Source organism: Danio aesculapii, chromosome 6 (assembly GCF_903798145.1).
Source record: "Danio aesculapii chromosome 6, fDanAes4.1, whole genome shotgun sequence".
Taxonomy (NCBI): domain Eukaryota; kingdom Metazoa; phylum Chordata; class Actinopteri; order Cypriniformes; family Danionidae; genus Danio; species Danio aesculapii.
Window position 1 is genome coordinate 61,604,366 of NC_079440.1, and position 10,791 is coordinate 61,615,156.

At 39.4% G+C, this 10,791-nt stretch overlaps 2 protein-coding genes across 2 annotated transcripts in view; one reads left to right on the forward strand and one right to left on the reverse strand.

Moving 5' to 3' along the window:
* Window positions 1-2,077, reverse strand: part of mbd6 (methyl-CpG binding domain protein 6) — a 38,267-nt gene extending 36,190 nt beyond the window's left edge. Inside the window, exon 1 of the mRNA XM_056460670.1 lies at window positions 1,661-2,077. The gene's annotated coding sequence lies outside the window, so the exon portion shown is untranslated. The remainder of the gene's footprint in view (window positions 1-1,660) is intronic.
* A 5,165-nt stretch (window positions 2,078-7,242) lies between these two features.
* On the forward strand, window positions 7,243-10,509 carry ddit3 (DNA-damage-inducible transcript 3). The gene is made up of 4 exons (XM_056460676.1): window positions 7,243-7,385; window positions 8,750-8,816; window positions 9,187-9,390; window positions 9,467-10,509. The coding sequence occupies exons 3-4, from the start codon at window positions 9,250-9,252 to the stop codon at window positions 10,052-10,054; spliced, it is 729 nt and encodes a 242-aa protein (XP_056316651.1). The 5' UTR covers window positions 7,243-7,385; window positions 8,750-8,816; window positions 9,187-9,249; the 3' UTR covers window positions 10,055-10,509.
* The last annotated feature ends 282 nt before the right edge of the window (window positions 10,510-10,791 follow it).

The following is a 10,791-nucleotide window of genomic DNA, read 5'->3' on the forward strand; positions in this document are numbered from 1 at the left end:
AAGATGGGATTCACTAAATCATTGATAATTGGACCATGAAGTACACCAATAACAGCATCACGGTTAATTTTAAATAGTACTATTATCCAACCTATTATCCTTTTGGTCACAGATTGTGTACAAAATAAACAGTAGTAGAAAAAGAATACCAAGCATACTGTTTGTGAATACTATGGTACTAGATACTAAATACTAAATTCAATATTAAGTCGGTAATTGTGCCCAAATTACTACATAATTCCTCAAACTCCACTGTCTGTCAACTTATTTATTGAACTTTGTGTTTTAGTTGTTTTTGGGGGGTTTTGTCAGTTGTCATCAATACATTCAAGTGGCGACATGATTCACAAAATCCTGAATAATTGGACTATAAAGTACACCAATAACAGTATTGTACGTTTCATTTTAAATAGTACTATTATACAACCTACTTTAGGTCACACGTTGTGCACAAAATAAATGGTCGTGGATAAAAGCATACGGTTTGTGAATACCATGGTACCATTAGATGCTATAAATGCTTTCATTGACACTTCTGCACAGTTAGCTTCTAAATTCAATTTTAAGTCAATAATTGTCCCTAAATTACTATATAATTCCACACACACCACGGTCAGCCATATTATGGCTTGAACATTATGCCTTTAGTTGTTTTCCTTTCAGTCATTTGTCATAAATACATTTAGGTGAAGACAGGATTCACAAAATTAAATCATCAAGTACACCAATAACATTACCATATCTTTAATTTTTAAATAGTACTATTATCCAATCTACTTTTAGTCCCACATTGTGTACAAAATAAACAGTAGCAAGAAAAAGCATAGTGTTTGTGAATACCATGGTACTATTAGATGCTTTCATTGACACTCCTGCACATTTAGTTTTTAAACTCCATTTTAAGTCAATAATTGTCCCCAAATTACTATTTAATTCCAGACACTCCACTGTCTGTCAATTTATGTGTTGAACTGTGTTTTAGTTGTCATTTAAGGGAAGATGGACTTCACAAATTCATGGATAACTGGACCATCAAGTACACCAATAACATTAATCATATTTCATATCTTTAATTTTAAATAGTGCTATTATCCAACCTAATTTTGGTCACACATTGTGCACAATGTAAACAGTAGTGAAAAAGCACTCTAGTGTATAGTCCTAGTGCTAGTAGCTAGGGTACAAACCACGATTGCAAATCTCGCTTTGACATATGGCTGACAGTACAGTGAAAGTGACGGTTGAAACTGATATTAAACGCGCCAACTCAAAATTTCAAATGTAACTTATGGAGAGTGAAAGCATCACATATTTTAACGGTTTTTATTCTGCCGTTACGGCGGTTGGAGTGATGCGGCTAACGCTCGGCTAAAAGAGTAAACAAACCGCAACGAATAAAACTTCTGCAAGTTTCCAGACAGGTAGGACTGAAATACGACAAGGAATTGAGAATACATACGCTTAAACATCGCTCTGCTACTTCTAAAGAGTGTAACGTTGCGTCTGGATGATTAAACAAACTGCTAGCTAGCCCGCTTTTAGACATCATATTCATGAACGCTCGATTGTACTACACTATGCGAAGCGTTGGGGTTTGTCGCGTCGCGTTCGGCGTAGACGCGCTGTTAGCTTCGTTTAGCTCACAGGCTACGCTACGCACCTCTGTTTACGAAGTTTCCTGCTTCTTCGTCGCTGCACAACCCAGAACAAGCGTCTCGACGGGCTCGACTCGCAGATGTCGCCGTCGCTGGAGATGTTATTACCGCCGAGAGATTTTCAGCCACTTCCCCGCGTCCTCATCCCCGAGCACCATCCGAGCCGTCCTGCTTAAAAACAAAGAGCAATAACGCTCGGTTTTATTGCGCCCCGTGCATTGTCGTCCAGTTTCGCGTGAATCCTGCTCGGCCGCAGAGCCAGAGATCGCTTCATTCAAAGGTTCAGCAGCTTCCTAAGCGTCTTTCCTGCGTGCACAGGCGAGCGAGGGCTTGATGGCGGCTTTGCGTTGGTGCTTTTAGTTTATCTTCGTTTCCAAGTTCCTATTTTTCCCTGGTATCCCGTGCCAAAAAAAATCATGGAGTTTTCGTACGCGCATGCGCAGTAGCTGCTGTCGGGGTTGGGAATTCCGTACAGCTCCACGTGCACTAGGAGGCGCGCGAGAGCCAGACAAAAACAGAAAAACACCCCGGACTATGGCAAGCCGACTAACATGTAATCTATAACCCGTACTAGTTTTGTATGACTGTTATATATGTTATCATATAATCCTGTATGCTTTGTCAGTTATATGCTTTAATAAAAAATAAAGTATCTATATTCATGTTACTACTAGTACTTATTTTTTAGATACTAGGATATTTTCCTTTAATTACCAGTGCTTATTCTTTAGATACTAGTGCTTTTAAAAATATACTAGTGTTTACTCATTAGACACTGGTTATTTGTATTAGATACTAGTACTTATTCATTAGATGCTAATTCTTATTAAATAGATACTAGTTTTATATTTATTACATGGTACTTATTTTAATAGTGACTATAGAACCTGTTGTTTCTAACAAATTTAACATTTTACTTGATTTCTATGGGATCTGTCATTAAGATAATAACTGTTCAGTTTTGACTAGTAAGTATTCCAGCTGGCACTAGCACATAATTTATGTACGAGTGGTTAATCATTAGGTTCTAGTACTTATTCATTAGATTCTAGTTCCTAATTAATAGATACTAGTACTTAAGGATTAGATACTAGTACTTACTTATTAGGTACTACTTATTCATTCGATATTAGTACTTATTAAATAGATACTGGTACCAATTAATTCTAGAAACTATTAAATAAATACTAGTAGTTTTTCATTAGTATCTTTTATAATTATTACAAGTAACAATTCTTATTTACTAGTCAGTTCTGCTTTTTTTACTCGTCTTCTGTTATGACTAGTCCAAATGGAAAAGTAGAGTTTAATTAAACATTCAACTAGTAAAATAAAGATTTTTACTAGTAACATTTCAAACAAGTACTATATATGTACTAATATCTTTCAAATAAGTTGTAGTATATATTCTAGTATCTAATGAATAAGAACTAGTATCTAATACATAAGTACTAGTATCTATTAATTAGAAACTAGTGTCTAATTAATAAGTACTAGTCCCAGCTGGAATACAAACTAGTCAAAACTGAATACTTGATATCTCAATGACAGATCCCATAGAGATCAATGGAAACAAATTTAATCTGTTACTTGAAACAATAGTCTATTGAAATTAGTACTATTATTTAATAAATAAGAACTACTATCTATTTAATAAGTACTAGTATCTAATGAATAAGAACTAGTATCTATTTAATAAGTACTAGTATCTAATAAATAAGAACTAGTATCTATTTAATAAGTACTAGTATCTAATAAATAAGAACTAGTATCTATTTAATAAGTACTAGTATCTAATAAATAAGAACTAGTATCTATTTAATAAGTACTAGTATCTAATAAATAAGAACTAGTATCTATTTAATAAGTACTAGTGTCTAATGAATAAGTACTAGCAGGGGCGTAGCAACCTGGGGGGACGGGGGGATACGTCCCCCTCACTTTTAGAGACAGACCATTTAGATACGGGTGATTAATAATTATATGAACATATGATCTTATACAGCCGTCCCCCCACTTTTAAAATGTCTGCTACGCCCCTGAGTACTAGTATCTATTTAATAAGTAGTATCTATTGAATGGGTATTTGTATTTAACAAAAATAACCAGTGTCTAATGAGTAAGCACTAGTATATTTTTAAAAGCACTAGTATCTAATGAATAAGTATTAGTATTTAATGGAAAATATACTAGTATCTAAAAAATAAGTACTAATAACATGAAAATAGATACTAGTACGGGTTTTAGATTAGATGTTAAAACGGCTTGCCATACCCGCACGGGTGGATGGATCATGTGTGGTGGGATTCTTCTGAACTGTGCACGCTTTAAAACTTTGCCTTTTATATAATAATCTGACTTGTAAGTCTCCACACATGATTTTTTTTAATGTCATTTAAATTTGATCATTCTTGTAAAATATGGTGGACATGATATTATTGTCAATTACTGTCTTGTTTTTCTTTGTTGTTTTACTCTACTTGGCTGTGCAGGAACACCGCATTGCTTTGGCAATATGAATGTACATTTATTTATAATGCCAATGAAAATGTTCAACATGAAAATAATGATATATTATATTTTATTATACTATCTTTAAGTTATTTTTCAATAGCAGAGCAGTCCGATATGCAGTCTGACATTGCAATCTGATATTCTATCTCTATTATTTATGGATTATTATAATCACAAACACATTTGTAGCCCAGTTATATCGTTTCCCTTTTCTTTAAGCGACTAATGAACCGGAAGTTTTGCACATTATAAAACACAGATCGCAAACACACACACACACACACACACACAAAGTTTGATATTAAATATCAGCCACTCCTCGTGTTTTATTTGATCTTTTTCAATGCAAACAATAAAACAAAAGGAGCCCAAACCTCTTTTAAATTCATGACCAGCCTCAAACTACAGAAAATGTCATATAAATTAAATCCGAGCGCTGAGGTAACTTTAGATGTCCGTGAACTTCATCTGGAAATGTGAAATACTTCACTGAAGTGAGGCGAGAATATCCTGAGAGAAAGATGTTTCTGTTCGTAAAACGACTCCACACACACACACACACACACACACGCACGCACGCACACACACACACACACGCGCGCGTCTTTATTGGCCTTATTGTGTCAGTTAGCTGGGAAAACAAAAAATGGTTCCGCCGTAAGTACTTTATAATTACTGAGGGAAATCACAGATGAAACCCGTTTAGCGCGGAGGAAAGGCGAAATCACATTGCGAGCTGATGGTTGCAGGTATGCACATATAGTAAAGTCGATTCTCCTGAGCAGAAATGTGATTCGCTGGCACAACATGAACATTTCAGTGCGAGTTTGAGATATAAATCACATCAGCCTCCTACAGCGCGTAAAGTTGGGAAAACAATTGAGAGTTACAACTTCAAAGGGGTGTTGAGTAAACACAAGTTGTGGGAATAAAAGCGTAACCTGCCAATAGAATTAGACGCTCGGAGGTGATAACCATTAGGCAGTGGGGAGATACACAGCAACAGCCAGCCGATCGTGACGTGTTAGTGCGTCTCCACGCGAGCGCTGCCCTGCTCCTGGAAACAGTATTTGAGCTTTCTATTCGCTAACCTGACGCGCATCCCACTTGCGCTGTTGCTAGGCAATACATTGCACGCTTTGCACCATGCAAGTTTAACTACTTAACTCTTGCGTTTGGAAGAGTTTCAGAATACTAACGAGATGAGCCCCCGGTGACATCAGTTGGCCGAGAGTTACAGGTCACTCACTCCGCATCAAACATCATCCAAAGCTATTAAATCTGGGATACCTGTTAGTTAAACACCACCACCACCTCATTTGAGATGGATGATGAGTGGAGGGTGGACACTGAGCAGCTTTTGTTGAATATCCTGCATCAGGTTGATCATGCCAAATGGTCACCAACTAATTTTAAATGTTTTTATTAGGATTATACCCACAAGAAATACCATATTTGAGTATATAATTGAGTGTTTTTAAGTTATGCTGTTGTTGATGGTGTAACTGCAACTATAGTAATGTAAACAAATGACCCAAACTATATTACACTACAGTACACCAGTTTACTCTAATAAAAAATAAAGTATACTACAGTGTGTATTACAGCTGAACAGCATGCCGTACATACTGCATATACAGCATAACACACTTGACTATGGTATGGTTTGAAAGCACTATCAATGACTAGTATTTGTTTTTTAATGTGGGTAATACCACACGAGAGCCAGATGAAGGGTGAAATCTGAGAAGTTTTAAATAACCTTGGAAGCTGAACAGGGTAGTTATTCACAATGCCACCAGTCCAGTCTTAACTAGGTTATGTTTATACTGGTGCTGAAAACAAGTTTGAGGTCAGCTCATGTTTCATGTCATCAAATATTTTAAGATATTAAACTGAGGTAACTTAATGAATATGTAGTCACTCCTTTCTAAATGTCCACACAGAGGGAAATCTGACTGATGCTTTTGTCTTCTGATATATCTCATGTGTATATACACCAAAACAATCATAACTAGGTGTTAAAAATCATATCAAATTAACAATTTGTAAATTACTCCATGTTTGACTCATTGAAAACTTGTTCATGTTAAGATTTTGAAGACCAAATATATTCATATTCTTATTTTTACAAATATAGTTTATATTTTGAAGACCAGTATACTCCAATTACGTATTAAAATAGTTATGATATACTGAAATATCAACTCTTCGAGTGCCCTAGCTAGGCTATAGGGTCCATGTTGGGGAAAACACCCGAACACAGATTAAACTTAATCTGCTGGAGACTAATCTCTAAACCCGACTCTGACCTTTACCATCTCAACGTCACTTTATGGGCTCGTTTAATGACACTAAACGGGTGTGTTGAACCATAACGGCGGTCATATCGTTTTGTTTTTTATAGACTGTGTGTGTGTGTGTGTGTGTTGAGCTCGGGCTCTTCCGCGTGGCTCGGGTGGGGTGTGGAGGATCCTCAAACTCCTATGGAAGATCCTGATTCTATAGGAAACATGAAAGAATCGCCTCAGGTCACCAGAGAGGAATTATTAAAGATGAAAAAAGTGCGAACAAATGCGTTCAGTATCACAGGGATATTACCGTCGCCTATTTCTACAGGCGCATATGCGAACGCCAGCAAAAATGGACAGATTTTCCTACATCCTTATAAGGCGGCTCGTCAGTTTTCTTTTTTTTCTCTTTAACGAAAGGTTGTTTAATAAAACATGCTCGGGCTCTGCTAGTCTTATCTCCGACTAGAAACCGGTTGCCAACGATTGCATCATTCCTTTCATGTGACTCCCTTACGCCCCAAATTCGTCCTGGCCGTCTTATGACTGCATCACATCTGCGGCTCAACCAAACCCGCGCAGAGCGAGACAACCAGCAGAGTCGCAGAGTCCCGCCCCCCGCGCTCAGCGCTGACGCTCATTGGATGTCTCTAAGCAGAAGAATGTCCACCGCCTCGCCTCATTGGCCCAGGCGGCCGACCATCTCCTGTCAGTTTCTTGTGATACGCGTTAGGTTGCGCCTCAAGATCCTTCCCCCGGAGTTCGGTTGGAGTCTCTCTATAAATGTCCCCGGGAGTTTCCGAAATCCACACTCGGTGACTTCAGCTGAACAATGGTTAACATGAGCGATCAGCCATCTCTACAAAAACACACACAGACGCTGAATCAGAAACAGCCGAGGAAAAGAAACAATAAAAAGAAAAGGGTGAGTGTCTTCTGTTCATCTCTGCTCTTTCTTGTGATCTTCTGGACTTTTCTTGCTGTTTTCTGTTTCTCTTTCCTCCTCTGGAAAACGGGAGCGCGCATGTTTTGGCGACTCTCCCGAGCTGTTTTTGGACTACAGTTGCTCATCTCGAGTTTCACTGGACATGTTTTATTTTATTTCATTATTAGTTTTTAACATTCTCTGATAAACACCCACTCCATCAGTAACTCATTCTTCATAACTGCGCTATGACAGCTGTCATTTCTATACAGTCTCGCTGTTTCTGACGGACACGCACAACTTTTTTCCGCGAACGCTTTAATATGAACTAATATTATTGTTATTAGTTCTGTTGGTCGCCTCCAGCACTCCTGACAGCGGAAACTGCGCGACATCAACTTTTCACGGCTCGCGGAATCACAGGGATGTGTTCGCGACGCAGAACCCGTCGCGTTTATACACCGCTGAAGCGCGTTTAAAGTGCGGGTTCGCGTCGAAGTGTTCGCCCTTTGTTTCCTCAGTCCTGTACTTTGATTCCATGACGTCATTGGCTCGCTGTCAGTTTCGTAAACCCCGCTCCAGATGCGCACAATTAACAACAACACTCATTTCAGCCCCCAAACTGACACGGGAACTCCATCACACCGGAATGTGTCGATCCTCCTGTCGTTTTTTAAAGTAATTCATTCATTTATTTAGTAACCTTAAATCAGAAGACAACTAAAACATTTCATGTTTATCATATTTTAATACATATTAAATCATAATGATTAGTTTATGATGATGTCCGTAAATAAAAACAACAGAGGAGTGCCGCGCGTGTGTGTGTTGAGTCCGTTTTCATTGTCTCACACACTTCTGAAGTCTCCTGTTAGCCGTGCAGTGTGTGTGTGTGTGTGTGTGCTGTTCTTCCAGCTGATCTTGTGCATATACCCGGCTGAGAGTGAGGCTGATCCGACTTGTTTTGACGGACGGTGTGCGTGTGTGTGTGTGTGTGTGTGTGTGTGTGTGTGTGTGTGTGTGTGTGTGTGTGCACGCGCAGAGGGCGCCCTCGAGCACACAATGCGCCTTTGTTTACATAAAAAAATACAATGACCTAATTTCACTTTCCACATTAAGGAATCCATAACTGCTATGCGTTATTATTATTATTATGATCATTTAAGCATTGCTAAGTACACATTCGGGTTCCTTTAGGAGACTTCTCTATGCTTTACATCACTTCATTGTTCTTTTTGCTGGCTTTCTTGTTTGTCTCACAGATGACCTCAACATGCATTTATGATTCATATTCTTTTATTAAATACTCTTTGGTAACCGTGAACTGTGGCTTGAGCTGTTCCATGTTTTGTTTATTTTTCTAGAGTTATTGGGACAAAATATCGCCAACAACTCACATTCAAACTTGATTGACAAGAGACACTTTATAAGGTGAGCACTTTATTTATTCATTTAAACACAGTTATGTGAAATGAGTTTAATAAGCAACACTAATCATGATTAATAATATTAGATGCACACAAGACTCCCGGTGTTCATGCATGCTTGTGAAGCTCCAGGGCTTGCTTTGTTTGTTTGTTTGTTGTGCAGTGACACCGTTCGGCCACTGTGTGTCCTTATTTCACACAGTGGCCGAGCAGTCAATCTTAATGTCGCGTATAGTAATAACGGGTCACCCAGATAAAGCGCGTACTCCCCAAACCTCTCTCAGCTCTACGCTGCGCTGCGCTCAAGACGCATCGGAGGTTTTTTCTTGCCGCTTCTTCAGGACAGTTGATTGATTTGTGGTGTCGCCGGTCAGGTCTGGTGTGCTAGGAGTGGGAGCGTGTCGTATTGTGTCTGTGGATAGCGACTGATTGGTGCGATGACTGCGGAGTGGCTGTACCCCCCTGGCGTGGGGCCGCTGTGTGGTGCAGAGTTGGAGGCGTGGTATGAGGACCTACAGGATATACTGGGCTCCGACACGGGCGGGGCCAAACTTACAAGAGCCCCGCCTTCTTCAGAGGTCAGTAGCGTCTGGAATCGTTCAAAATACGTACAACTTCCCCTTACGTTTACTAACAATTTCTCTTGTCATGCAGAAGGAGCCCGAGTTTTTGGATGTTTTGGAGAGCTGTTCGCTCACCTGGTTGACTGAAGGGCAGGTATGGGGCGATGGGGTGCAACGGGTCACCGAAGATCCGCCCGTTCACCAATCGCCGCCAAGGCAAGAAGAACGAACCGCGGAGAACACCTCATCCGGAGATCTCCTCCCGCCGGAGTTTTTCGAACTCCTCAGCGAAGGTGGTGTTGGTGACACCATGGTAAACGGAGGCGCTGGGTATCACCTGCATGCACCTCCATCTCCAGCCGCCAGCGAAGAGGAGGAGCTCCCGACGGTTCCCGACACATCATCCTGTTCCTCAGCGTCCCGTTCGCCTTCTCTAAACTGCTCCCCACCGGCGTCTCCACCCGTCTCCTCCTCACGCAAAAGAAAACGCGGCGGCGCACTTTGCTCTGCGTCCCCTGGGAAAAAGAGCCGCAGAGAGCGCGAACAGGAGAATGAAAGGAAAGTGCAGGAGCTGACGGATCAAAACGAGCGGCTGAAAGCCGAGATCGAGCGACTGGGTGAGGAGGTGCAGAGGACGCGGCGGGCGCTCATCGAAAGACTGGTCAACACCCGCAGGTGAAGGAGCAACAGGAGGACAAGTAGAGAAGAAGGGGACGCCAACAATCGGAGGAAATTCTTCTTGTGGAGAGCGTGAAATGCACATTTAGAGGGAGATAAAAGACACGTGGGATTGAGGGGGGGAGAAAGGGAGGTTTAGTGAATGTCTCCCACCGAGAGAAAGAGAAAGTCAGATTAAGCCGTAGAAAAGAAAGAATGTGGAGCTCAACGGAAAGCGCAGGCCGGTCAAAACTCAGCCCACCACGCATGACCACCTGAATTAAATATTGAAAATAATAATAATAATAATAATAATAATAATAATTGATTTAGTTTATGCTGAAATTAGTGTAGCTCAAAACTAATACTGCTGTTTAAATGTTATAATGAAATTCCAAATAACTAATGATGGCTGCAACATCAAATGGCAAATAAAATACAAACTTGATTTTTAAGATGGAATTTAAATGATTTCAAAAAGATTTAAATTAAAAAGAAATTATTTTATTTTTAACTAATAACTTTAATTTTTCTAAATCAATATGGCAATGCAAAAACTGATTTAAACGGCAATAAAAACAAAGGCAAAAAAATGCAAACTTAATTTTAAACATTGAATTCTAAATACAAAATAACTACATTTACAAAAAATAAATAAAATCTAAATAAAATAAAAATCGGTGTAGCTTAACCAACACCACTTTTCAAATGTTAAAATGGCAAAATGCAATAAACTTCAAACGCAAATAAAACGCAAAC

Excerpts from the sequence above, each read along its gene's own strand:
- ddit3 (XM_056460676.1), top strand. The coding sequence starts at position 9,250 with ATGACTGCGGAGTGGCTGTACCCCCCTGGCGTGGGGCCGCTGTGTGGT. Across the intron at positions 9,391-9,466 it reads GAGCCCCGCCTTCTTCAGAG|AAGGAGCCCGAGTTTTTGGA; the intron begins GTCAGTAGCGTC and ends CTTGTCATGCAG.